Below are 26,054 nucleotides of genomic sequence, written 5' to 3'. Positions count from 1 at the left end.
CTCCTGTGCTGGCAAGGTATCTGATCTTCAGTTATGGTAACTTAAACTAATTGCAGGAGAAATAAACACCTGGTTCCTTTATGACTATTCCACCTTAAATCTTTTGGGTTTTACTTGACCTTTGTCTCACAACCAGAAAGTCTCTCTACTTCCGTGGTCTGGTATTGCTGCTTAAAGCCATCAGTTCCCTTAAACCGTGCCCCTTCTTGCATTTTTTTTTTTAGCTATCATCTTTGGCAAAAGAGGCATATATCTTTTCCCTCAGGAAGGTGGTAGAATAGTAAAGGAAAAATAATAGCTTCAATGCCGACTGCTAGATGTGCTGTGTGCCATACATCCGTATTCTTACTATTAAGGCTATATTGCAGATTTAAGGTGTACTGCCCCCGCTGTGACTTTTTGAGCCTATGTAAGTTTATAGGGCCAACAGGGGAGTGTGGTTTTCAGTCTCGAGATTAAGATCAGTATGGTGTAGAGAAGCCTGTGGGAAGCTTGCTGAAAGGGAGGATGGAAAGGGAGTAGCAGTTGACAAAAGACTCCCACTCCCGTTTCACATAGAAGGGCTTTGCTTCTGCCCTTGTCTTCTCAAAACAAGTAACTGCAGTATTTGATTTTGCGTTATGCTATTATTGTTCTGCCTATGTCTATCTGATGGACTACTGAGAAACAACAAGCAGTACCAGCGCTAATAAGGTTTTTATTTTTGGCACACTGTATTCAGCAGCCAGTTACATAATGGGTTACAGGGCAGCAGCTCATAATTAGACAATTACGGGGGGCGGATGGACCCCAAAACAAAACAACCTGCTTTTCAAACAACAACCACAAGAACATTGAGAGCATAGAGGCTGTAAGTAATTCTTGAGGAACTTCTATTACTAAACCAGTACCTTCGAGCTTTGCTTAGATGAGACCATGCACATTTATGTTTATACAGAGAACTCGTCCAACTCCTGCTTCAACAGGTGGAAGAGCATTAGTCCTTGCTCCCTCCACAGAGCCCGGTCAGGCTTGTTAAACGCTTTAGCACAGAACTGTCGTACCTGTTTGCTTAAAGTTTAATCACTCTCTTTTTCCTCCTAGGCTTTCAAGACAACCAAGGCAAGTAGGATTCTTTCAACTCCTTTTTCAGGCTCACTACAACTGCCAGTTGTTAAATTAGAACAAACCAACCAACCCACCCACCCACAGTTGGTTTATGTAGTATCCTATGCTAGGATGTGCATGGATAGTATGCAATAGATATAATGAAGTCCCCTAGTATGCACGTGTGCCCAGTTCACACAGCCACTCTTCAGTATTAGATTCTGCGCAGCTGTAAGGCACCTCACCCTCACACAGTGCCTGCTTCCCTCCTTGCTACCCTACCACTTAACAACTTAATAGCGTTTATACCCATTGCCTATCTAACACTCTCAACGACCTTGAGGTAGATGCTATTAGTCCCATTTTACAGATAGGGAAACTGAGGCAGTAGCATTAACGGCTTGTCCAAAACTGCAACAATGGAGCCAGAATTAGAATTTGAGAGTTTCCATGTCAGGCTTGGGGGTGTGTTGTTTGGTTGTATCGAAGGTATCAAAATCATGGCAACAAGAAGCCATGCTCCAGAATAATAAGTATTCTTTATTATTGTTATTATTTCTACAGACTCCAAATCAGATATGCCAGCAGCAGTTTTTGCTTTATACCAAGAAGTGAGAGATTCCAGATGAAACACAGGATTAAGAAATGGTAGTAGAGAATAAGACAAAAAGCCAACTAGTGATCAATTCCGTTTAATACTAGGAAAGCCAAAGAGAAAAAGACACTCTTCAGACCAAAAAGTATTAAAAAAAAAAAAGAAAAAAAGAACAAGACTTATTTTGGAGATGCTTTAAGCTGACATTATGTTGGTTTTATTTCAGATTTCACAAAAGAAATACGTTATAAAACTAAAACCAGTTAACCCAGCCACTATCAACAGAGGGTGGTAGAAGCAAAAGACACTAGGTCAGAACCTGTAGTGAAGAGCCACCCATTCCTGTCACTGGAATGCTCCTGTACTAAACAGGATACTTTACGGGGGAATGAAGTCGGAGAGAACTGGGGTCTTACAGCGGTTCTGAGAGGCACAATAGCTCCTCCTGTTTGGTGCTTTGTTGCTACCCAGGTCTCCTCTGTGTCATAAGTGTAGCAAGGATTTACTGATTTCGGAAAGGACAGATCCAGCATAGCAAAGGCAAGAAACTTTTAATTGAATCTTATGCAAGTTTCCTTTAAAAAGGTACTATATCTTAAAATCATACCATCAAACTGATTACTTAGCTAACTTATGTGGGATCTCCAGTCTCATTACTAAGAGGAAAATGAATACACAAGGCTTAAGCAAGCCCTGTGCTAAATAAAACAGGGGCTTTGGGTAGATGCTTGTATGTTTGCCTGAGCTTTGGTTATGGGAGAGCAGGGGTAGGAGGATTTGTTCAGTTATTGTTGAAGAATTCTATTTCCTGCCCCGTTCCAAATGTCTGGTTGGGCGGTGAGACTGGAGGTGGGAGGGAATAAAGTAAAGAAATAGTCTTAATGCTTTACTAAGGTCCTGATAGAGCAGAGCACAGAACCTCGCACAAATATAAACAAAGTACCTGCCTAGGGACAGCTTTGCCTGTTTTTATCACACCCAAGTTAAGGCTGTTCAATACACAGTGGCATCTGTTAAGCCATCCCCTTCCCCCCCCCCCCAAAAAGAGTGAAAAGAGTGTATGATGGCAAGAACCCTCCCTTCTACCTTTTCCTTTTTGAACAGGGCAGGGCAGTGGGAGAAAGAGGAAAAAGAAAAAAAAAAAAAACAAAAATAAACCAGACTGTTCCAAAGATGCACTTTGGTTTAACAAATGGGTAACTTCCCCTCATAAAATAAACCTTCCCCTCCAAAAAGGGATGTTTCTTTTCTCCTATAACCCACGATAAATTAAAACCAAGTAAGTCGTCTCTGGTTTGACACAATAAATACTTAGAATATATCAAATTAAAAAAATATAGTTACAAAAGCCTTAATGGAATCCTCTTTCTGACTTAACTACAGACAGATTCTTCACAGACAAAAAGTATCTCCGAAATCAGCTGCAGCTCCCCTCCCTGCTCACTGGGCTTGGTCAACAAGTGCTATCACATACCCTTTGGAATACTGTTAAGACCAAACAATATAGAGCACAAGAAATCTACTCCTAAATTTGTTTTTCATACTGCCAAGGGTTTAGGAAGCAACCATTGGTAGGGAACCCTCACAGCTGTGCACAGTGACAGAGTCACGGCACTGGAGTAACGTGGACAGGGATACTAGGGGAAAACAAAGCACAGGAAGGGAAGGAGGAGAGAGAACCCATAAAAGTTGGGAAAGGAGAAGATGAGCAAGAAAGAGAGAGAAAGAGACCAATCAAGTTCAGCTGGACTTCCCAGTTCTGGCAGCAGAGCAGATGAGATGTCGAACAACAGGAAGAGTTCCTTGGGGTCTGTCATAACAAGGAATGTTGTTGGTATTTTCTTCACCATTGACCGTAAGTAAGCAGAAGAAGTTAACCCTCTCTGACACTGACACGTGGCTCTGCCAGTGAGCTGTGGATGATCCCAATAATTGATTCAACGCCATTTCCCTCCAATAAGGTGCGGTGATCCCCTTCAATAACATGGACAGATACTTTTCCATCACATACCTGCACAGATACAAAAAAGAAAAACTTTACGTTCACAATTCACAACCAGCTGGTCATGTAGCTGTTTTGGGTTTGTCAGTCTTCCAAGTTACTCATAGTTTACACCACTGTATCAAACTCAGATGAAAACAGCACCACATTTTCATAGATCAGCTGCACGGCGTTGTTTGGAACCAGTGCTTTAAAGCATGCTAGTTTGACAGCCTGGCAGGTGATCCACTCAAATACAAGCTAGGCAGGAAGTCAACCAACCTGATGCTAACAGAGTAACTTATTTACAATATCAAGGAACGAATGATAAAGTAGCAACTTCCAAGCCCTTAAGGAAATCAAATAATCCTCCCCTTTGCCTAATCCTTCTCCCACCACCATGAATCTTCCTTTAAGGTCATTATATAACTTTCATAACATGGAAGTTAGCTTGGAATCAATAACGAATGCAAGTCAGAAGTCTGAAGGGAGAGGAGACGCCAGAGGCAGGAAGGTAATTCTGAAAATCACTTCCTTTTCTTCCTGGTACCTGTACCATAACGTAAGACACTCAACCCTTTTGTGTTAACAGGGGCTAAAGAACAGTGACCTTATCTGGACTACAGGCTGAAAACCTAAGTTTTTTTAGGCCCACAAGAAACCCACATATGAACTTCTAAGTGGTCCACGAAATATAACTGAGAAAAAGCCACCTCTATGGTCAGCAGGCTGACACTTGCTCTTCAAAAGCCTGCCCTCATGTAATGGACAAACTTTAGGGGCCTTCAGTGAAAGGAGGAGACTAAAAGTTACTTCTGTCAAGTTACACATCTTTATTATCTAAAGTCTATCAAAAGAGCTGCAACAATTAGCTATAGAAAACGCTTACTTATCCAATATAGAGGCTAGACCTTCTGACCCTCAATACCCTGAGAAAGTGCCCAGAACCAAATCGACTCATGTGCTTTGGGGACTTCTAATTCTTGTTAGAGCATGATAGCCACAGAATAATGATTTCTTTCAGGTTGGTTTCGTCCCTTCTCTCTCAGTAAGGATGGTTTTTGTGCTTTTCTTTTGCCCTCACAGGTGTCAGGAGAACCTCAACAGTCACCAGTGGGACTCACACTGACCTCTGAGAGTCTGTAGTCTCCACCCAGACCTTCTTCATATTCATTGTGAGACTTCGCCCGCATCAGTGTCACATTCCCATGATACTTGGACTCTGGTATATATTTGTCAGCAGCCTTCAGTTTATAGTAAAAGGAAGCAGCAGCAAAGCTGAGTGCTTCACGATTGATGTTTGTATGAATCTGAGTTATCAGGTCTGCAGCAGCATTCACACGAGCCTCCAGATCTTTCAGGGGCAGAAGAACCTCCAGCAGCTGGAAAGTATTAACATTTTTTCCCCCCATTAGTCTCAATATTTGAGAATCCATCTCCATTAAAAAAACCCGCACCCCTCCCGTGCAACATAAAGACATATTAAAAAAAACCAACAAAACCCAAACAAAAAAACCCCAAACATTACCTTATTGTATTCAATGCCTGTAAACTGCTGAACAAAGGCACACAACGCTTCAGTCTCCAATGCAGCCTCATTTCCTTGGGACAGCTTGGCTCTGTAGCTCTGGAAAAAGAGAAGAATAAAATGCAAACATGAGAGGAATGTGCCCGATCTTGAACGTTAGATAAAAAACAGTTACAGAACAAAGGGCTCTGAACTGGGAAAAAAGAAACAGGGGGGAAAACAAAACAAAACAAAAAAGATAGACTGAAGCTTGGGGTGGGGGAAGAAGATCCCTTGAGGACAGATTAGAAAGAAAATCCACAGGCGGCAATTGTCAAGAGCCTACAATCCTCTAGAAAGTACAATGAAAACAGAAAGGAAGGCTTAAGCAAGGTTTCCTAGTACCCCTACATGAAAATCTCATCTTGCGCGCTCCAGGATCTTCCAGAAGACATACTAATACCATGATTTATCACAGCAAGAGCAACAACAACATTTGTGTCCCAGCCCTCTCCAGTTAATGAAGACCACCCCCCGTATGGTTCCACCCTTCAGTCATCCCTAAACATCCACTGTCTACAGCTGTCTCCCAACTCCCCTGCCAAGAAGTCTGTCAGCTTTTCAGATGGCTCCTATCTAGAATAGTAAACTCTAAGAACACGGGCCCTGATGACACAGGATGGTCCCCAGACAGATTTTCTTTGTATCTCTTACCTGAGTGTATGCGGCCACAAAGGAATGAGACCCATCAAAGAGGAATAGACTGTTGAGTGCATGGGAAGCATTTTGTTGTGCTTGCAGTTGGGAGCACATTTCAAAGGCTACACAGGCACCGAAGGAATATCCAGCAACACGGTAAGGTCCTTCAGGCTGTATCTGCTTCATACAGTCAATGTAATAGGCTGCCAGGCTCTGTATGCTGTCCAAGGGAGCAGCTACAACACAGAAGTGAGTCAGAAACAGACTCTGGTAAAAAGACACTAGCAGAGACAATTACATTTTCAAGACCTCAGAAACAACCATGTTGGAAACATATGGGTTATTTTGAAGGTAAGTTTCTAAATTATGGTTTGCAACTTATGTTTTGGACAAGGAATAGTAATGTTCCTGGTTTCCAGAGACAAGTAGAACTGCATCTCTTGTTTTCCTCCTGCATGCTTATCTGCTGGCAGGGACACAATCATCATCTCATTGTTCCATTTCCCTGTACGTAAGCTCTTCAGTCTAACTTTGTACTTCCCTTGTGTTACCTGGGGATGTCTGACACAACCCTATGCAGACTATAGGTACTGATGCTTGGTCCTCCACATTTAAGAGTCTAGAAAAAAAGCTCTCTCTATAAGGCAACTAAAATTCAGAATGCTACATTTACAAAAATCAAGATGCTGAAGAACTGAGATACCTTTTGTGCACTGCAGCCCATAGCAGGGCATATGAAGTCTGGAGGCGAGAGTGTTGAAAACTGCAATGGATCCTTCAATGGGGTGAACAAGGAAAAGAGGACGCTCTGTGCTCTGAACATCATTGAGACGGGTGATCGTTGGCCCTTCTGGGTTCACCAGCAAGTTGTTCAAGTCTAGTTTTGGAGGTTCGCCTGGGCCTGTCTTCATCAGCTGGGATGGCTTCAGCTCTTTGAAGGGAAGCACACCAAACACACACATTAGATTCAGGATCAGTCTTGTCATGTAGCCATAGTCCTAAAGGAGAATCTCAGGGCTGCCCTGGGTTCAGCCCACTCGCTCACTAGTCATCACGGCACAGACATAGGGATCTTCCTATTGTCAGTTCCTCTGTGGCAACTGCATATCCTTTTGCCTTACAGTAAGCATGACATTACATTGTTCATTCCTCAGACAAGTAAAAGGTCTCAAATTACATCCTGCATGCATCTGCATAATATTACTCATGCAGGCAGATGCTAGCCAGGCAAAAAAGCTGTTTTCACGCCCTTTCTGATACCCTGCCCCAGAACCGATAGGCCCGACCCAGTGGTCAATGCACTTCAATGACACGTCTGTCACTTAACAGCCTTTTAGCTATAACCTTATTTCATGATTTGATAGAGTCTTATGTCACTAGAGATGAAAGCAACAGACTGGAAGCTTAATTGTTCGGATTCAGGGGACTGGTAGCAATGCCGATCCAGATACCGTACCCTCTGCTGTCCCAGACTTGGAAGAAAGTTCACGCAGTTTGTTGATTGTGAGGAGCCGAATCTCTCTCATGGTCATAACGATGTCGTAGTCCCTCTCCAGCGTCTGGCGCACCTCCACACCCATCAAGGAATCCAAGCCCAAGTCTGCCAAGGTACTCTCAGCATTCAGGCTGCTCACGTCACGGACACCTGAAGGAAAAACAGCACACTAAGAAAAGGCCTATTTCTTTTCAGATCTAGGCCTCTCTAAGTCTTCTCATCCTCCTTTTTTCTCCTAAACCCTGAATAAACTGCAGCTACAGAGAATTACCTTTCAGGATCATCTAACGCTCTCACAAGTCATCCCTTCCGCAACCTACATCTGGTCATATGGGAATCTAGCCTTTAGAGCACGTGTTAAATGTGCACAGCTTTATAATATGGGAGACATTAGTCTCGGCTAAATAGCTACGAACATTGTCACTTCATCTCTAGACCAAGTTCAGAGCAGCCAGCTAGTGTAGTTTCACATACTGGAGGCTCTAACTGAAACTGCAGTCCTAGACATAATGCAACTAATCCTCAGCTACAACAGGAGATTAAGCAGTTATCACTGTCAATGATGGTTGATTGCAACACTTGATGTCTATCACATCAGAGGAGGCAGTAATTCATCTAGTCTTCATCACCTTTTCCCCTTCAGTTTTCACACTGTTCAAGTCTCTCACCCTTTCCTTACCTGTAAGGGACTTCTCATAATAACACTTGCATCTACAGCTCTTCCTCCCCTCCTCCACCTTATGCTGCCCCATGTTGCCACCCTTTCCACCATTAGGCTTCGTACTGGCTTCTCCCTTTATCATCTTCACACACTCTCTCCTTCCAAACTAACTCTACAGCTGGTAAAATTTCTCAGACACTTTCCTAGGACTTCTAAAAGCCACGTCTGTTCTCTGAGGTCAGATGTGCTGTCAGTTACTGCATGCAATTCCTTAACTCAGGAGACTGTCTTTAATTTATCAGTACCTCTTTTGGTAGAAAACAAAGAATCAGTACACACTTCAGTCTGCTGAAGAGGTAACTGAAGTGGGACATAGTACAGTTGACAGAGATCATTCACTGTCGACACAACACAAGAACAGGGAACACGATGGTAAAAGGAAGCAGGTTCAAGACAGGAGGACATGGCACTTCTTGTAACGCGTAGCTCAGCTACAGTTACTAGATGTTCACATAACCACTCAGTGACCAGTTAAGTCACTAAGTACATAAGAGCTGCTTTTTGTGGCATAGGCACATCCCAAGTTGATTGTTTGAAAACTGGAATAGTACCCAGAAAGTTAATCACGTATTTGCCCTATTATGTGCTGACACAGAATTTTGCTCTTGGGGGCTGTTCCTATTGTCCTATTAGGACAAGAGGAGATGGCCTCAAGTTGTGTCAGGGGAGGCTTAAGATGGGTATTAAGAAAAATTTCTGCACAGAAAGGATTATCAAGCACTGGAACAGGGAAGTGGTTGAATCGCCATCCCTGGAGGTATTTAAAAGACAGGTAGAGGTGGTGCTCAGGGACATGGTTTAGTGGTGGTTTTGGCAGCATTAGGTTAACAGCTGAACTTGATGATCTTAAGAGTCCCTTTCAACCTAGATGATTCTGCGATGCTATTGATTCTCCATTTGGAGAAAGGCACCAGTCCACTCTAAGCAAAACCCAAGAAACCGAAGTATGTGTACACACGTGTGTGAACATGCTAAGGGAGAAAAGCCCACACTGAAGAAACAAATTGGTTACTGGAGAGAAGGAGCAGCGTAAAAGAAAAAGTATCCAAACCACCACCACACCCACACCACAAGAATCAGGAGGAGATGCTGAACAGAGCACCTGCAGCAGCAGCACCGCTGCTTTCCAAAAGCATTGAGACGGTAGACACTGCCCAGCAGTGCTTGTCTGACAGCACTTACCCAGGATGTGAGCAACAGCTTCTACAAGATCCCGTTGACTGCCTCCTTCAGTTTTCACAGAGACCTTCTCTGCTAGGACAAAACTGGACATGACAGGATGAGGCTGATTCAGGAAGACATCAAGCACCTCCAGGCATGAGCTGATTTGCTGGGGCACGGTTCCCCCAACCACAATCTCTTTGTTTCCCATTGTCCTCAGAAGGATACCCACATCACCAATGGCTCCCCATTGGATTGCCAGGCCTGGAGGAGAAATCAGAAGAAAGAACACGCTAGGAAACTAGCTAAAGCACATGGCAGCAACAAAAGCGAGTTTAAAAACAGCTAAGCAAAGGCCTGCATTTCCTTTGTACTGTTAAATGGTCAGTGTTCATTCACACATGAAAGACCCAGGGTAACAGCTAGGGGAGGAAACAGCCTTCAACATTCATTATCGTTCCAGACAAGTGCAGAAGTTTCTGGTGAGCTGATTTTCCTCTGGATGTTTGGTAGGATAGATTATTCTGCTCAATGAGTAAACTCATCTTACCTGGCAGTCCATCATGATGTCTCTGCTCACAGATACGCTCCATGGTAGAATTGGCAAAGCCGTAATTACTTTGCCCAGCATTTCCTCTTCCACAGCTTACAGAGGAGAATACAACAAAGTAGTCCAGGTCTGGACACTTCTTACGAGTCACCCTTGGAGCAGAGCAGGAGAGAGAAACCCCATCAGAAAAACCTGCTATGTGTTACCACGGAAGGCTAGCACGAGACTAAAATGGCTACGTCTGATCAGCTTTGTGACCATAAAAGCAGTTCATATTTATCCCTTCTCCAGACACTTACCAATCCAAATGAAGGGTGCCTGAATACTTGGGCTTGTTGACCTCCCAGAATAATTCTGGGGTCTGATTTTCAATCATGCCATCTCTAAGGACCTAGTGGGGAGGGAGAAAAGAAAAAAAAGAGAGAGGTGCGATTTCAGAATCTCCAGTTTCTCCATTTAAATCTGCCCTGTGGTTTGAGATATGATAGGCTATCACTACACAACGCCTTTTTGTAACTTTACAGTACAGACATATCTTGAATGTCCTAAAACATGACAAGGACCACATGGCTTTTGGCAAGTCTGCATTTTTCCAGTACTGCCACTGCAGCCTTCAACTGGCAAGGTCTGTATGGGATTTTTCTTGTCCCCAGGGGTCTTGGACAACTTTCATCTCCCAGAACTGAGCTCGCTGGCCAACGAATGCCGCTTCCCAGATCAAGGGGCCAGACCTGTTAGCCTTTAGTCACCAGGTAAGGCCAAAGCAAAGTGTCCTTTGAAACACACAGAGGCAATCTAAAACTGCGTGAAGCCTGACTGCCCTCAGTAAAAAAGCCACTTCTGTGGCTGCTGCCTTTTACAAGTCCTAAGTGTTTTTGTCACTTACCACAGCCAAATTAAAGATGCCTCCAACTGGGCCAAGCTGCAAAGCTTCTTCTATCAATAGCTGTGTTCCTTCCAGTGTTCCAATATCACTGGTAGATACCAATACTTGGATTCCCAGTGCCTTCCACTCTTCAACACGTTTAGCCTGGTAGCCTACAAAAAATAAACAGTGCCTGGGATGAAGCATTCAAACCATAAGGCTTTGGTTAACCTGCTCCTCACGCTTTTCTGACCAGATAGTGACTGAACAGGGACTGATTCAGCTTCAAGTTTTGTTGGTTTTTTTCCACATTTTCCTCTTGTATAGTAGATAGAAAACACTTGAGTTTCAGAAATATTCTAAATAGATTGAAGTGGAGAGCAGAGTTGGGAGAATGTAAGGTGCGTAGGGGAAGAAACAGTGAAGGGAAATTAACGTGAATTTGGGTACTGAGACAGGAAAGAATGACTAGATGACTAGACTAGACCAAGGCAACAGATTATAGTAGCACAACCAGAACTTTAGAAGCAGAAGTATGTGCCAACATCTATGTGTTGGCTCAAGTGGTGCAATTGCAAACTTGCAAATAGAAAGAAGAAATCTATAGAGTCGGAGAAAAGTTTCGTTACGGCTGAATTTGTATGAGGAAACACTGAAGACTACCACTGATAAGAAATCTCAATGCCACGACTGGAATCAAAGTAATGGCTTAAATTAGAGTAAAAACGCCTACTGATGTTATCGGATAGCAGGGCTCATCTGTAAAGATGAGCTATCTGAAGGAGCATGAGCAAGCAGCCCCACGTATAACTTGAAGGAGAGTGTATCTTTAGCAAGGAGGTCATAGGCCTTTCCTGGTGGCATGTGATCCACCATGCTACAGCCACCGGGCAAGTCAGTGAGGAGGCTGGATACAGACTCTGTAGAGGGGATAAAGATCAAAGTAAAGCCGCACAAAAAATTGTGGGTAAGGGAGAAAATGGGTCGATAGAATTAGGAACCACAAAAACCAGGAAAGACATAGTTGGAAGACAGGTCTAGTGAAAAGACACTTCCTCCTTTAAAATAAAGGGCACGCCAACTTGTTCGAAGTGAGAGAACATACACACGAGGAGAAAAGAGATCAAGACACTATTATTTGCTGGTAGGACACTTGAAAACTGAAAGAAACTACAAATTGAGGGCTGTTAAAAGTCAGTCACATCCCCTGTTCCTTGACAGCTTTTGCTTACCAGTTCGTATGCCAGAACGAGACGTCAGTATAAGCTTCTGTGCTCCTCTCTCAACTAGCCACTGTGCCAACTCAAGCCCAAATCCTCCTAGGCCCCCTGTGATGATGTAAGACTTGGTAGGTGGACAGGACGTTCGAGAAATAGCAGAGATTTTAACTGGCTCTGACTTTCTTAAAGGATGTTCCTTTTCCTCTTCTTGGACCTTTCCCCCAAAAGAAAAAAAAAAAAAAAAAAAAGAAGAGGTTAAAAAAAAAAGCAGTTAAGATGAGATACACAATACGTTGGTCTTTCCCTGCTATGCTGCTCCAGGCAGTGGGAAGTGTAGAATCAGAGTGACAGACTTCACAGTTACTGTTTTTACTGCTGATGTCGTAACGTATGTAACTTTGTGCTGTCCTAGTTATACAACTTCACTTGAACTGAATCAAAATATCCAATAAAGTCACCCACAGAAGATGACAGATGCATCAGAGACCCAAAGTCATTATCTCATTACCTTGATCATTACTTTGCCAATATGTTTTCCTTGTGCCATGAACCTGAAGGCAGCTTCTACCTCTTCTTTGTCAAAGACTGTACTCCTCAGGGGCTTTACTACACCATCTTTTATGCCTTTCGTCAGCAACGCTGATACTACTTCCCACTCTTCGTTTCCACTGTCAAAGATAGAATCTAGTAGGATCCCATGAAATGCCACATTCTTGAGGAAGAGAGCCATTCCTAGAAAAAGCAATTTGGTTATCACCTGATGCTGCTTGCATTTCGAAACAGAGTCTATCTTCTGCTCGAGAAACATTTCTGTGTAGGTCAGCAGTGTAAGACTGAGGAGTAAAGCAGTCATTAGTTGCTAGAATACTACATTTTTCAAACTCATTCTTGCATGTACTCTCTAAATGCTATATTAATTAGATTGTTCTCTTAAAAGCAGACCAGTTTAACAGAAATTGACTCACAAAAATTGTGAGTCAAGAGGACAAGATATAACATGGTCAGTCTGATATTAAAAAGGACGTTTTGTGTCTAGTGACAGCCGAGTTCGAATCCCAGGTACATCCTGTCCATCTCCACAGGAAACTCTTCCCCCATAGGAAGTTTTCTATGATGCTAGGTGTCATTGTTTAACCCCAGCCGCCAGCTGGGACCACGCGGCTGCTCTCACAGTTCCCCTGCTTTTCCCCCAAGAAGGGTAGGGAGAAGAGGGAAGAAAGGGGAAAAGCGCCTCGTGGGTTGAGATAAAGACAGTTTAATAAAACAAAAAAAGGGAAAAAAACCCAATAATAATGATGGCACAAGTCACTCTCACCACCTGGTGAACTGGCAAAATTGGCACCTTCCTGAGCAGTGATCATGAATTCCTGCCCCCCAGCCAACCCCCATTTAGATACTGAGGATGACATCTATGGTACGAAATATTCCATTGGCCGTTCCATTGTTCTGTCTAGGATCCTTCTCAGCTTATGTGGGAAGCTGAAGAGTCCTTGGAAAGTATAAACATCACTTAGCAACAACTAAAACAATATGCATTATTGACATTCCCTTCACAGCAATCCCTAGAAAGAAAATGTCAGTGTTTGAGAAGCATTTGGAAAATGCCCTTAAATAATACGCTTTAATTTTTGGTCAGCCCTGAAGTGGTCAGGCAGTTAGACTAGATCATCACTGCAGGTCCCTTCCAATTGGAACTATCATATTCTATTCAAAATGGCACAGATATTTGCTGAAACAACAAATCAAGGTTCTCAAAACAAGGATCAGGTTCTCTGTAGTTATCTGAAAAATTCCAGTTACTTTCACTCTACAAATGATCAAGTTTATTCAGAACAGAGGGCAAAACTGCAACTTGTATACCTATGAAGTTCATTTTGCTCAGTTTCATAGCGCATTCATCTATTACAAATGGATATGTTATATCCCAAAAGGTTTTTAAGTCAAGTCCAACAGATGTATGAAATCTACGAGCTAACAGACGCAGCGGTAAACAGTGCCATGTGAAATGAATACTGATTCTTACTATCTTCCTATCCAAACACTTTGTAGGCAACATGTCTTATACTGATTTTAAAGACAGACTTTGAGGAAAGTAACTTAATTATTTTGCACGCTTTATGCAGGCTTCCTGAAAAAAAATGCTGAGTGCCATGCTTCTCCAAGAAAGTATTTTTTGATAAGACTACAGAAATTGTTAGTGACAGAAGTGAAATGAGTATTCCAGCTAAAAGCTTTTCTAAATTTGAGAATTAGTCTGTGTTAAGACAGTATATAAGTTTGTGCTTGCTTAAACCTAACAAGATGTATTTCACAAAGTCCCATCTTACCAAGCTGACTGTTGTTAGACAGATCAAATTTGCCTATTTCCAAAAATCGCCCGTGTCGAGCAAGACAACGCAAACTGGCTTGGAGCTTCTCTTCTGCCAAGGAATTTAACACGAGGTTGACACCTGCCAACAAAAGGAGAAGAAACTATTTAATAAACTCAATTCTGCTGAGAGCCTAAACCTGTTTTCTAGTGACTCATTTCATCTTTAGAAAGTGCAACTGCGTAACAACAAGAGAAGGAAAACTATTCCTTGAACTTACCTTTTCCATTGGTAACTCGCAGTATATGTTGCTCAAAGGTAGTATTTCGGGAGCTGGCAAAGCTATTAGCATCCAGTTGTGGGAATCTTGCTTGGAGATACTCACGTTTCTCAGTGGAGCCTTGAAGTAGAAGACAGGTTGAATGATGTCAGTATGCTTACATTAATTTTTTTTTTTTTTTTTTGATTAAACAGCCTATTTTCATCTGCACATCTTTCCCCAAGGACTGCAAGTGCCATCAAGCACTTGCTTCAGAGCTCTCTGTCTCTCAAGGTGTCAAACCTTAGGACAAAGGCTGTCTAGTTGTTACTGCTCATTTATGAGATAGAGCAAGGACCAAGACCAGACGGAGCCTTACAAACAGATTGGCATTCTTTGATCACATTCCTGAATTTAACGTGCAGAAGCCGTGATTCTCTTCCATACTTTTGATTATCTACCTCTGTACACTATATAAACTTCTCTGTGCTGTGGAAGTTTCAAGTGTATAGTCAGTAGCTGTATCTATCATGTGTCCTGTTCCGAGTCTAGAAGCTAGATCAATGTTACAGGAGATCATGTTGTGGGAAAAAAAAATAATATATGCATAAAAACATATTTTTATATGTAAACACATGCGTGCGCACACACAGACACGCTTCCTCTATGTATTATATATATCTTTTCTCCCTTGTGCCCCCAACATTGGGCCCTCAGTACTTACCTACAGTAGCAAAGACACGGCAGCCCATGCTCAGGGCAATAGCAATGGCTGCTTGGCCCACACCGCCTGAGCCAGAGTGAATAAGGATACTCTCACCCTTCTTCATACCACCTCGAACCACCAAGGCATAGTAAGCAGTGGCATAAACCACAGGCACTGAAGCCGCTTCTTCCAGAGTCCTAAGGAGCAAAGTGAAAGACAGAAGAGATCTTTAGCCTTGGAAAAGACTACTAGATCCTCCTGACGAAGTCTGCTTTACTGCAATGGAAAGGTTAAACTGCCCTGACAGGCCAAAAAAGTATAAACAGTTCTCAATCATACATCAGACTACCTCAGCTGCCAAGCACAGCCAAGAGCTTCACCATTCTGCAAAAATGTTTTAGTAACTAACCAGCAACATAACCGACACCAAAATCCCAGCGTATACTGAAACACATGGAGATAAAAGCCCAAGAAAGAGACGAGAACTTTGTGCAAGGCACTGTACAAAAACCAGCGCTCAACTCCTACAGTGAATCAAAGCCAAATCCTACAGCTGCTCAGGAGGCTGGAGCCCTGTTGCCATTTCCCAGAAGGGAATCTTCCCATTGTGCAGTCCTCTGGTCTGATCAGGGCTGTCATCAGCCTCAGGCAGGAAGGCAAATCCTAACCACATACACAAACCAGAAAACAGAAGTTGACCTACCAGTTTTTAGGCACCTCCCACAGAAACTTCTTCTCACAGTCTACCACGGTAGCCAGCCCCTTTGCTGGCAGCAATCCCATCACCCTTCTGCCAGCCAGGTCCCGTCCCGAGAACTCCATGCCCAGCATGCACTGCTGCAAAGCCCAGTTACCTGAAAGAACGTAAGAATCTTTTACAAAGGCAATTTCTCTTCTAAAATCCCTTGGCCAAGAATTTACTACAACAGTAATCCCTGAAAGCTGAAACACCCTAAACAGAAAAAGTGCTGGAATTTGTTTACTAAGTACACAGTTCGTAAGTCACCACAGTTAATTTCTTGCTCTTAAGAACAAACGTAGCAGAAAGGGACTCGGTCTCATTAAATCTTATTATTTATCCTTAATGATATTGCTTTAATTTCCAGTTTCGGAGGCAATTTTGTTCCTCTTTGAAAAAGAAGGCTACATAAGCTAGAAAGGATGACAACAGCAAAAATAGCTTTACTGTAAAACCTTAATTTTTGCAAACACCCATTTTAGGCAGAGACTAATCTCAGTCACGAAGGGAAACCCAGCCCTAGTCAAGCTGCTCCTAAGAATCTCCAAATGCACTTTTTACATCTGTCATCATCGTCGTCCCCCATCCTTTCAAGAGCTTTAAAACCATTCAGCAGGCATGAGATTAATTGCTTATGAGGCAAGATATTATCACCTCCCTTCTGTAGGCAGGGGATTACTTCATCTTGCATTTTTCCTCCCTTAAAAGCAAAGCATGTCCAGTAGCATGGCAGCATGAAGCTTCAACATTCTCACCTAGGCATGCACCTTGCCCATCTCTGGAACCTCCATTACGTTGTTTCACCTCATACTTGATATCAATACAACAGGGCTAGTAACGTTTCCTCACAGCAATTATTAATTCTGCCATATGAAAAATGGGACTGCAACTGGAAGTAAAGCTTATGAGTTCTTGGTGTACAGTCCTGCAGCAGGGCTATGCTTCCATTTCAAGAGTGCTTTTTTTGCTAAACAAAAACTGATATACGCTTTAGCCAGCGCATAGCTAATATTCAGGAGACTATGTGAATAAATTCTAGAACAGAACATAAATACATTTTCTTCTAGTGCAATTTTAACTCACCAGGGATAGCATCTGGAGAAAGCTTTCCTGTGGCCAGCATGATGTCCCGGAAATTGAGAGATGCATAATAGACTTTGCAGAGTTGAACGTCGGAATTAGTTGTACGGAAGTGTCGAAGAGGGGAGACAATCCAACGAAGAGACGAGAGGTCTCCACGAGTCAATGCATTTACGTAGGCATATTCTGTCAGCTCCTGAGGTTGTGCTGCAGAAGGAACAATATGAACTTTACACACATTAACACAGGCAGATACTTTCCAGAGGGAGTAAATTCCTTGTGTAATTGCTACCTCCTCCTCCATTTGCTCTCCAGAAAGCCCTTTCTTACCATGCACTTCTACCCATACCCCAAATAGCTCATCCCTCCTCCTGGCACCAGAGAATGCTACTATTCACTCTGAGCCAGAGCAGAAGAATTCCAAATTATCCATTAAAAAAATAATAATAAAAAATAAAATAAAAAATAATTGTAGGAGTAACAGCTACTAATTTTCTACTCAAAATCCATTCAGATTCAAGACCCTGCAAGTGATCCTCAGACCTCAAAGGAGTTACCTTGCTGCAACGGGAGATGCCTGAAGGAGCCCCACTTTCCATCACGATACACATTCATCACCAGGTCCCTCTGAACAATCTTCTGCATCTCCGGGGAAGAAAGACTCGTGGGTGGGACAGCTGATGAAGGGTTCAAGTTGGAAACAAACACACACCTAGAAGCAAAGAGTTGTCATTTTGTTTGTTTTGCTACAGGCTTGAAAAGAAGCTAACACAAAAATGTCTCATCCCCAACTGTGACTCAAGGCCAAGCTTACGTACCTGATTCTGTGGCCCTCTGCTTCAAGGCGAAGGCAGTTCACCATTCCCAAAATTCCTGAGTTCCCACAACTGGTGGCAGTCAACCACACAGGCTGTTCTGATGGGTCAGCCAAGATCTCCTACAGAACAAACCCCAAACTGTTTTACTAGGAACCACAAAGGAAAGAGCCCTCATATCCTTAAGGCAGAGATCAATAACATATTTTAAGAAAAATAACTGAACACGTACACTTCTTTTAACACTGTCAAATATCTCATTTAGAAAGTGTAATGATTTGGAAATGCAGGTATCTAGGACACGGGAATTCTCACCTTTAAGGATTCAACCCACTTAAAATGGGTCTCATCTATTGGCAGAAAAATGGGTGTTTTGGCAGGGACTTGGCGACGACACAAGAAAATAACAGAGCCAAAGAATGATTTCTTCATGGCGACCAGATTCAGTGAGGCTTTGCTGAATAAGCCCTCCCACTCTGCCTGTGAAATCAGGTAAAACAATAGTTAACAGGAAAGTCAAAAGTCAATTAAAAATACAAGTCACATCTATACTTCGCGTTGAGTCTCCTCAAAGACTGCTTCACCATGAACAACAGGCACTGTCCACCCCTTCCTTGCTTTTGCTTGAAATCTTCCATCTGTTCTGTAGTGTCTCAGTACAAATGTATGTTTGATTAACATAACAGTATTTTATCCACATCTAGACTACTCCTTCTTCCCTAAAAGATCCTCAGAAAGTGGTAGTACAAGTATCTAGAAATCCTGGTTAGGGAACTAGTCTCACCACCCTACCAGGTGTGCAAAAAAACCAGACCAGTGACCATGCTGCCAAATCCCATAGGGTGTTAGAACGTGTCTAGAATTTAATTCCAGCAGTAAGGCACACCTCCAAAGACAAACAGAGATCCCAACAGAGAGAATAACAGAAGTGGAAACGCTGAGTTTAGATGTTACTAGTCCGTGTCACATAAGCCCTGTCTGCAATAGAAAAAGTAAAGCAGGACAGAGGAAACGTGAAAAACCAAGTCACCCAAATCCTTCAGCTGCAGGGGAGTGGGGAGAAGCAACCAACCCCTAGCAGGTAAAAAGCACCTATACATGTAAGTTACATTGAAATAGCATTCCAGAACAACAAAAAAGTGAAAATGCACATACGGCATATCCAGAAATACTGAAGCTCTATTATCTGAATGAAATAAAGATTACTTCAGTCTCTTAGAAAAGCATCCATTTGCTTTCCATTTGCCAGACGCAAAACAGCAGAAGGTTTTTAGAGCATGATCCCTTATATCAAGGGCTAGGGACAGCGTCCCTATCTAGAAAACTTTAAGAACTATGTTAAGTCCTGCCCACTCTTGCCTGCATAGTATTGTTTTCTTTAGAGAAGGTGCATCCAACTCACACGTATCATATCCAAGAAGTTTGCTAATACCAGGCTACTGACACTTATGACAGATACGGGTTTTAAGCAATCAGCTTCAGTGGCATCTCAGAGTCTTCTTTTTACCCCGCTCTTCACTAGGTGAGACGTAAATCTGAAGAACTCACCCTTTCTTCTCAAATCTCCTTGAAAAATCTTTGCAGAAAGTGAATCTATGTCATCGCAAAATTCAAAATCCAACTACCACACTCCAGAATTACAAGCAAAAAAGTTAAACTATTAGAACTGCTACTCTCTTATTGTAAAAGAAGATCTGAGAGGCTACAGCCACTCAAATCAGCAATAACGCATACCTTCTGTAAAGGGGCAGTTTCCCCATTACTGCTTAGTCTAACAGCTGCCAAGAGAAAGGGATGTCCCAGTTCCCACCTCACCCTAGCCACTCACTCTCCTCCTCTTGTTCCAGCATCGGCATTAGTTCATCTGCCCATTATACTGGTTTGCAGATATAAAGCAGACACCCTGCCCTCCAGCCCCCTGACTCCAAGGGCTTGTTTTGCTGTATCTCATTACAGGATCAGATAAAGTGGGGAGGAAGGGAAGGAAGGAAAAAGCAAAAAGTACAAGAGAAAAACCTTCCTTTCTGGGAGCATTTCAATGTTAGAACTTAACTAGGTTGTAAAGCCTCACTCCCAGCAGTGATATTTGAAAGAAGAAAAAGATTCTGATACTGAAGCATTTTAGGATCCTACAATGATAAAGCTGTACCCCATCCAACGAGGCAGCACATTATTTTTATTTTAGCTACAAAGGAATTGTCCTGGCCAGTGTTTTCATACAGATACAGAAATGACAATGAATAATTTTCAATGCATTAAGGCACTCCTGACTGAACTCACAGTTTACTCTCCCAACCTAATAACTTGGAAGTTCAGAACTCTTCTAAAGAAGTGCTTGCAGAAGTGTTCTGAAGAAGTCCTGCAGAGGGCCTCAATGGAGAGTGATGTAAGTGATGCCCAATCAACGTTCATCACAAGAGCATCTGCAAGCAGCAGACTCCAGACTATCCACTGGGAAAGTATTTCTCCTTCCAGGAGGCTTACCTCACTCAGGAAGCTGTGTTTCTGCTGTAGATCTGGACTGGTAAGGAAACTGACAGTTTCTCCAAGAGTTTGTCCTTTAAGAAGGGTGTGTAGCAAAACAAACCCTCCTTCTTTTACTGCAGCTGCCAAGTGAGAGAGAATTTCAATGGTGTTCCCCAGAACACTTGTTGAACAGTTGTACACCACCAGGTCAGCATCAGTCAGATTTCCAGAGGGAAGACTAGAGGGATCCCACTGGCTAAAGGAAACCCCAGCATCTTGTAGCTCTGTTTCATTAGCTGAAAGAGTTTCCGGGACGCGGTCAGTGGCAATGTAGTCCACCTGCAACAGGGGCTGAGCATTCAGAATACTTTTGACACGAGAGAACAGATGTCCGCTTCCTGCAAGAGCCTGAGAGAAGAAGGAAAAGGGGAAACTAAGTTGAAGCTTGAATGATACCCAGAAATTATACCTGTAATGACAGAAGTATGCGATCGGTTTACTGGAAACTCTAGGAACACTAGCTATGGTCCCATCCCGTGCTTCCAGCTAACCTCTACTATCTTCATCCTGTGACTGGTCATGTTCTCCAGTGCCACATCCAGGCAAGTCTTTAGCTCTGAAGAATCCAGTAATCCATTGAGAAGAGGGTCATCCTGCAGGTGCCTCCTCTCTCGAGTCACAATCTGTTCCAGCTCAGAATGGAGGTTTCCATTCAGTTCCAGGCGGCAGATTTCAGCAAGGATATGCTGAAGGCCCTTCTGGGCAGATGAGAACTCTGTAGCAGCCACTGCAGTTTCTAATCCAGGGACAACTAGTTTGACCCCATGCACTGCCACCTTAGCCTTTAAGTTCAGGATTAGATCTATGGAACAGAAGAGAAACGAAACAGAGTCAGATTTTCCAAAGATTTTTCTTTTCCTCTTTGTCCCCATTTGCTATACCAGCTGATTGGCACCACAAGTTACAGCATCTTGTCTCATTACCCCACACACAAAGACACAGCGCATGCTCCTGTACATTCACATGATTATGTATCGTGCCGTAGCGGCAGCCCCCAAACAACTGGGCTTTTTGGCAAGACAGCCTAAAACACCGAAGTTACCCATGGCAAGACTGACTGAAAGAGGGCAACTAACAGAAGACCTCTGATTTAGGGAGTTGTGGAGGGAAATTGTAAGTTTCCGCAGAGGCTAAAATACTTTTTTGCTTTATAATCAGACGGAAAATAGCTCATCCCAACTAAGAGCAGAAACAGCACTACAAAAAACATAAAAAAAAAAATATCCCACTACAGCATGCGTAAAAGACTTTGGGGACAGTATTTAGGCGCTGCAGAAAAGAGAGAAATCTTTAAAATCTATCACCGAATCAAAGGATGCGTGAAGACACTTTACGAATACAGAATGAAAAAAAATTGCTGTCTCAAGATATAACAAGATTCATCACTAGAGCAAAAACTTCAAAAAAAGTAGTAAATTTTTTTCCCTTTGATGAAAAGGCACCCAAAGCGATGAGCTGAGTGGATGTCTCCCCATCCAAAAAGCGCCGTACTAGGCCACCAGCTTCACTATAGACTAAGATGCTCCTATTCTATTCTTGAAGCAAACACAAACCTTTTTTTGGCATGCCTCATTAAATCACTTTCCCTCCTTGGATATGCTCTTGTGCCCACAACCACATGGGAACAGCCATGTCAACTTACCCATCTTGGCAGTTCTCATGGGAAAACAAAACAAGCTAAAGAACTGAGGGAGTGGGCTGGATTTCTCTTTGAAGAAGATGATTTGTGCCCCTCTGCCTGAAGAGGGGGTTGTGCCATCTGACATGGCATCGACTATTATATAAGGGTAGATGCCCCTCCTGCCCTACTAGGCTTTACGCCTACGCACATTCTAGAGATACCTCAGGCAAAAGTAGCTTTTAGCTTCTCGCAAGTGTACATACATAAGACTCCTGCTGAAGTCTTCTACAGAGACCAACACTTTATTTCTTGGATGTTCTGAAGAGTATGAAGAGCTTCTCTCAGACATTTCTGCCACACTGGAAGATTCCCCTAATATGACAAGAAACTAAACCCACACTACCTTTGCATTGCTCCAGATAGGCAGTAAGATGGACACTGGAAGACAAACAGTTAATCTCAGTATAGGGCACAAAGCAGAATTTTTCCAGGGTAGGAGGGATCCGTTCCTGTTGTCGTCGTGGTGCCACAGAAGCATGAAGACCACTGATCTGAACACCTCCTGCTTTAAGGCTATCAAGACACTGGTCCACAACAACCTCAAAAGCTGAAAGACAGGAAAGAAATATAAGCTAGCATCAAACACTACAATATTTTATTCAAGTTGATCAGATGAACAGTGCTATGTCAGACTGTTACAGAAGCTGCAGAATAGCTTGCAGATTAAGAGGGCCCCTCAAAGTCCACCCTGCTTCTTAGTAAGCCATACATTCATCCACAGAGCAGTCAAAGCAACTAGCAAAAGCCCAAGCATGAGAAACGTTACCTTCTACATTGTCCTGGTACTGGCACACCTGCTCTTGATGCAGCACTGGGTCAATACACACTGAGCGAATCCTGGTGGGTAAGCGTAGGCTGCGCCCAGAATCAGATAAGATTATCACATGTAGCAGGGTGTCAAGGAAGGTCACCCAGTTCCCATTCCACAGAACTTTCCCTACGCTTGCTGCAAAGAAGAGGAAGGGGAAGCCTCACTGTGATTTTTGTCATCCAGCAGATACCAGAAGTCACTGCTTATCAAATGCAAAGTCTGCCCAGCCTTCCTTGTAAACTCCAATAGTCAGTTCTACGTTGGAGATAACAGCTTTCCCAGTGCTCTGTCAGAGCACGTGGTTGTTCTCCATTATCACACAAAGCACAGTCAGTTGGACCGTTAATACAAATGGAAGTAAAAGATCAAATATTCATCATCCTTCTATAGAAAGTAAATTCACCTTCACTGTTGCATTCCAGAACACCCTGGAAAGTTGGTCCATAATTATATCCACGCAGATGCAGCTCTTGGTAAATGTCTTCTTTCAAGAGGTTTAACTTTGAGCTCTTGCCTACTTGAGGCTGAAAGTCAACTGGCTGGTTATGGATGTTCTTCAGAGCCGTGTTTTCTAGGAAGGAAACCTTCCCTGATGGGCACAGTGTCAAGAATAAGAATCATCAGTGTCCATAAATAATAGATTTTAGTAGGACAGTGCATATACTTACACTTCTTTCACTTACCACTTACAGCCAGATTCCCATTCCCTGACACCTCAAAGCAGCGGGAAGCAGGCATGAGTCTTACTTCCAGCTGTACTGATCCTGCAAGAAACATTGAGGGAGTCAGGACTGTGAGGTCATTTGTTGCTACCATCCTTGAGCAGAGATTCCTCTCTCACCATCTCCAGACTCACTGCACGCAACATGGAATAAAGATGACCACGGAATAAAGTTGACCTTGTGCTACTTGACTGTATGAATTCACTTCTTTGTTCAGTCATATTGCACCCTTCTCTATATCTTTCTCCTGTGTTCCTCCTCACTTCCCCCTTGCACTTCTTTCCTCCCACTCCCTTCATCTTCATCACACAGTTTTGCAGTTGTACCAGCACTCCTCACTCACCCTTTTTGGGAAGGATAGTTGCCTGATGAATCGTGACATCTTCAAACATAACAGGCATTTGCTCCATAACCATGCCAAGAGACCGTGCCAGAGTTCGCCAAGCCAGCACTAGGTACCCAGTTGCTGGGTACAGGACTCTGCCGTCAATGCAGTGACCAACCAAGTAGTGGTCAGGAGAGTCAGGACTCACATCTGTCAAAGAATAAAGAGCAGAATAAAAATACTACCAGCGTCCTAACAAAGAGGTCTTTTCCCCTCAGTGTCTGTAAGAGGTTCTAGTGGTTTCCCCAAATATCCTGCCTGGCAACATACAGCTCAAAGACATTGTGAGTCTGAATCAAGACAGTTCCCAGCTCTGTTCACGTTCTTTCATCCCATTTCAGAAGCAGATCCAGTCTTTTTCCATCCAAACCAAACCAAGCCAAGCCTTACACTTCAGAAAATGGCTTCAGGGATGTTGCTTTGGGTAAACTTTTTATAATTTTACAGAAGAAATGCAGTGGTAAAGCAGGAAAGAGACAAACCAAAAAAAAAACCCAAACAGGCAAACACACCAATATTGTAGACTGAAGCAGACGCAGAGCCTTTGGAACCTGATGGAAAGTCTTCAGCTTTTGGAACATCCCATTCCTGGCTATGGTCCCATTTGATGTATGGAGAAATAAGGGGTGTTCCCGCGGGGACAGGGTATTCCACAAGTGGGAACAAGTTATTTCCAAGAACATTTATCCTAGGAAGACAAAAAGGATCAAGACAATGTGTGTGGGGTGAAGGGAAAAAAAAATTGACCATAATACTTAGAGGTCAGACAGTAATTGGTCTTGGGCTCCATGTCTGAGATTTCTCCAGGAGTACCATGAACACTTACTGCAGACAAGTTTGTAATTCTAATAGTCTACAAGATGCAAAGTTTATTTCCAAGAGCTAGTTCCAGGGGCCTAGGCCTCTAGAATGGCACTCCTTCTCTTTAAAAGGCATCTTCCCAGCCCAAGCAGTCTCTAACCCAAGGCAACGTTTCATAAGTGAGCAGGTTAAATATGTAAAGCACAGATGTAAACACCATTTTTTTCAGGTTTGTTGAAAGAGTATTTCAATTCTTGTGAAGATATGCATGCTAGAGAAGAGACTTGAATTCTCTCCCGACACCCCACTCGCCCTCCTCCCTTTGTCTCCTTACCCAGTTAAATGAATCTTTCCAGTCTGTGTTAGGAAGAACTCCAAATTATTTTTGTGATCTTTCTTCATCAAAGGTAGAATGGTGCAAGTTGGTTTCAAAGTTCTCCTCAAGATAGCCTGGTCAAGTAGAGTCCATAAATTACTGGTGGAAGGCACTACTTACTACTTTGTCTCTGAGTTTCTCTCTATAGATCTCAAACCACTTCTGTTTCTGTGCTAGGTGCTAGAACATACAACATTTTAACAGGCAAGAGTAAGAGCAGCACAATACCCTTCCAGCAACCCAAGAAGTTGCACATCTGGTAAAGCAGAACCTATATAATATTAATGAAATCTGCCAAAACACAAATCTCCCTTTCCCAAGCGGATTCTCAAGTAGAAACAAAAGCTGCATTTCAAGAACTGCAAGATCACTCTTCTCAAGCCTCCCACTCACGCACACACACATGCACACACAGAGCTTTAGGCCCTTTCTCCCAGGAGCAGCCCTTTTTAGTCTGAAGCATCGTAGAGCATTTTCCAAGTGACAGCTATTAAATCAAAAAACGTAGCCTTGAACATCTGACCCAGCTTGTATCTTCTCTTCAATTTGATTCCACAGTCTTTAAAGGGGAGAAGGAAAAGGGGAAGCAGAAACCAGAACACTCTCAAACCCAGCTGATGAAGCCTTTAGTCACTTGCATTAGAGTCAAGAATTGTACAATGATTTTAACACGAAGTGTAAAATATTTTTTATAGAGAAAAATACCTGTCTAATTTAAAAGCTCTCCTCTGATTCTTCCTACAAATCACTTTCAAAGCATAAGTAAGACTAACATGACGTAATAAATATACACCGGATTGGAACTCAGAAGCACTGTTTAACTCTTAAACTTGACTCACAACTAACAATTCTTCTTCTTAACACTCTTCTCCTCTTGCAAGCCACAGACCAAATAAAAAAGGCCAGTCCTTGAGCCTTAAAGGACAGGCACAAGACCCCAGCACTGATCTTGTGGAGCAAATGT

General features: G+C 42.8%; 1 protein-coding gene across 1 annotated transcript in view; it reads right to left on the bottom strand.

Moving 5' to 3' along the window:
* Nucleotides 1–680: 680 nt before the first annotated feature.
* FASN (fatty acid synthase) overlaps nucleotides 681–26,054 on the bottom strand; it is a 44,982-nt gene continuing 19,608 nt past the window's right edge. The window contains exons 15-43 of the mRNA XM_054221656.1: nucleotides 25,049–25,164; nucleotides 24,426–24,601; nucleotides 23,872–24,063; nucleotides 23,490–23,570; nucleotides 23,210–23,395; nucleotides 22,762–22,941; nucleotides 22,339–22,542; nucleotides 20,806–21,116; nucleotides 20,273–20,662; nucleotides 18,104–18,268; nucleotides 17,792–17,910; nucleotides 17,531–17,685; nucleotides 16,977–17,180; nucleotides 15,858–16,008; nucleotides 15,173–15,351; nucleotides 14,470–14,589; nucleotides 14,208–14,330; nucleotides 12,389–12,612; nucleotides 11,893–12,094; nucleotides 10,682–10,833; nucleotides 10,095–10,186; nucleotides 9,796–9,947; nucleotides 9,267–9,509; nucleotides 7,325–7,513; nucleotides 6,572–6,799; nucleotides 5,884–6,104; nucleotides 5,191–5,289; nucleotides 4,793–5,044; nucleotides 681–3,692 (exon numbers count right to left, since the gene is read on the bottom strand). Of these exons, the coding sequence (XP_054077631.1) occupies nucleotides 3,555–3,692; nucleotides 4,793–5,044; nucleotides 5,191–5,289; nucleotides 5,884–6,104; nucleotides 6,572–6,799; nucleotides 7,325–7,513; nucleotides 9,267–9,509; nucleotides 9,796–9,947; nucleotides 10,095–10,186; nucleotides 10,682–10,833; nucleotides 11,893–12,094; nucleotides 12,389–12,612; nucleotides 14,208–14,330; nucleotides 14,470–14,589; nucleotides 15,173–15,351; nucleotides 15,858–16,008; nucleotides 16,977–17,180; nucleotides 17,531–17,685; nucleotides 17,792–17,910; nucleotides 18,104–18,268; nucleotides 20,273–20,662; nucleotides 20,806–21,116; nucleotides 22,339–22,542; nucleotides 22,762–22,941; nucleotides 23,210–23,395; nucleotides 23,490–23,570; nucleotides 23,872–24,063; nucleotides 24,426–24,601; nucleotides 25,049–25,164 (5,244 nt within the window). The 3' untranslated portion in view covers nucleotides 681–3,554. The remainder of the gene's footprint in view (nucleotides 3,693–4,792; nucleotides 5,045–5,190; nucleotides 5,290–5,883; nucleotides 6,105–6,571; nucleotides 6,800–7,324; nucleotides 7,514–9,266; nucleotides 9,510–9,795; nucleotides 9,948–10,094; nucleotides 10,187–10,681; nucleotides 10,834–11,892; nucleotides 12,095–12,388; nucleotides 12,613–14,207; nucleotides 14,331–14,469; nucleotides 14,590–15,172; nucleotides 15,352–15,857; nucleotides 16,009–16,976; nucleotides 17,181–17,530; nucleotides 17,686–17,791; nucleotides 17,911–18,103; nucleotides 18,269–20,272; nucleotides 20,663–20,805; nucleotides 21,117–22,338; nucleotides 22,543–22,761; nucleotides 22,942–23,209; nucleotides 23,396–23,489; nucleotides 23,571–23,871; nucleotides 24,064–24,425; nucleotides 24,602–25,048; nucleotides 25,165–26,054) is intronic.

Source organism: Rissa tridactyla, chromosome 15 (genome assembly GCF_028500815.1).
Source record: "Rissa tridactyla isolate bRisTri1 chromosome 15, bRisTri1.patW.cur.20221130, whole genome shotgun sequence".
Classification (NCBI taxonomy): domain Eukaryota; kingdom Metazoa; phylum Chordata; class Aves; order Charadriiformes; family Laridae; genus Rissa; species Rissa tridactyla.
Note: the sequence above shows the minus strand (reverse complement) of the source record. Positions and strands in the feature narration are given on the sequence as shown.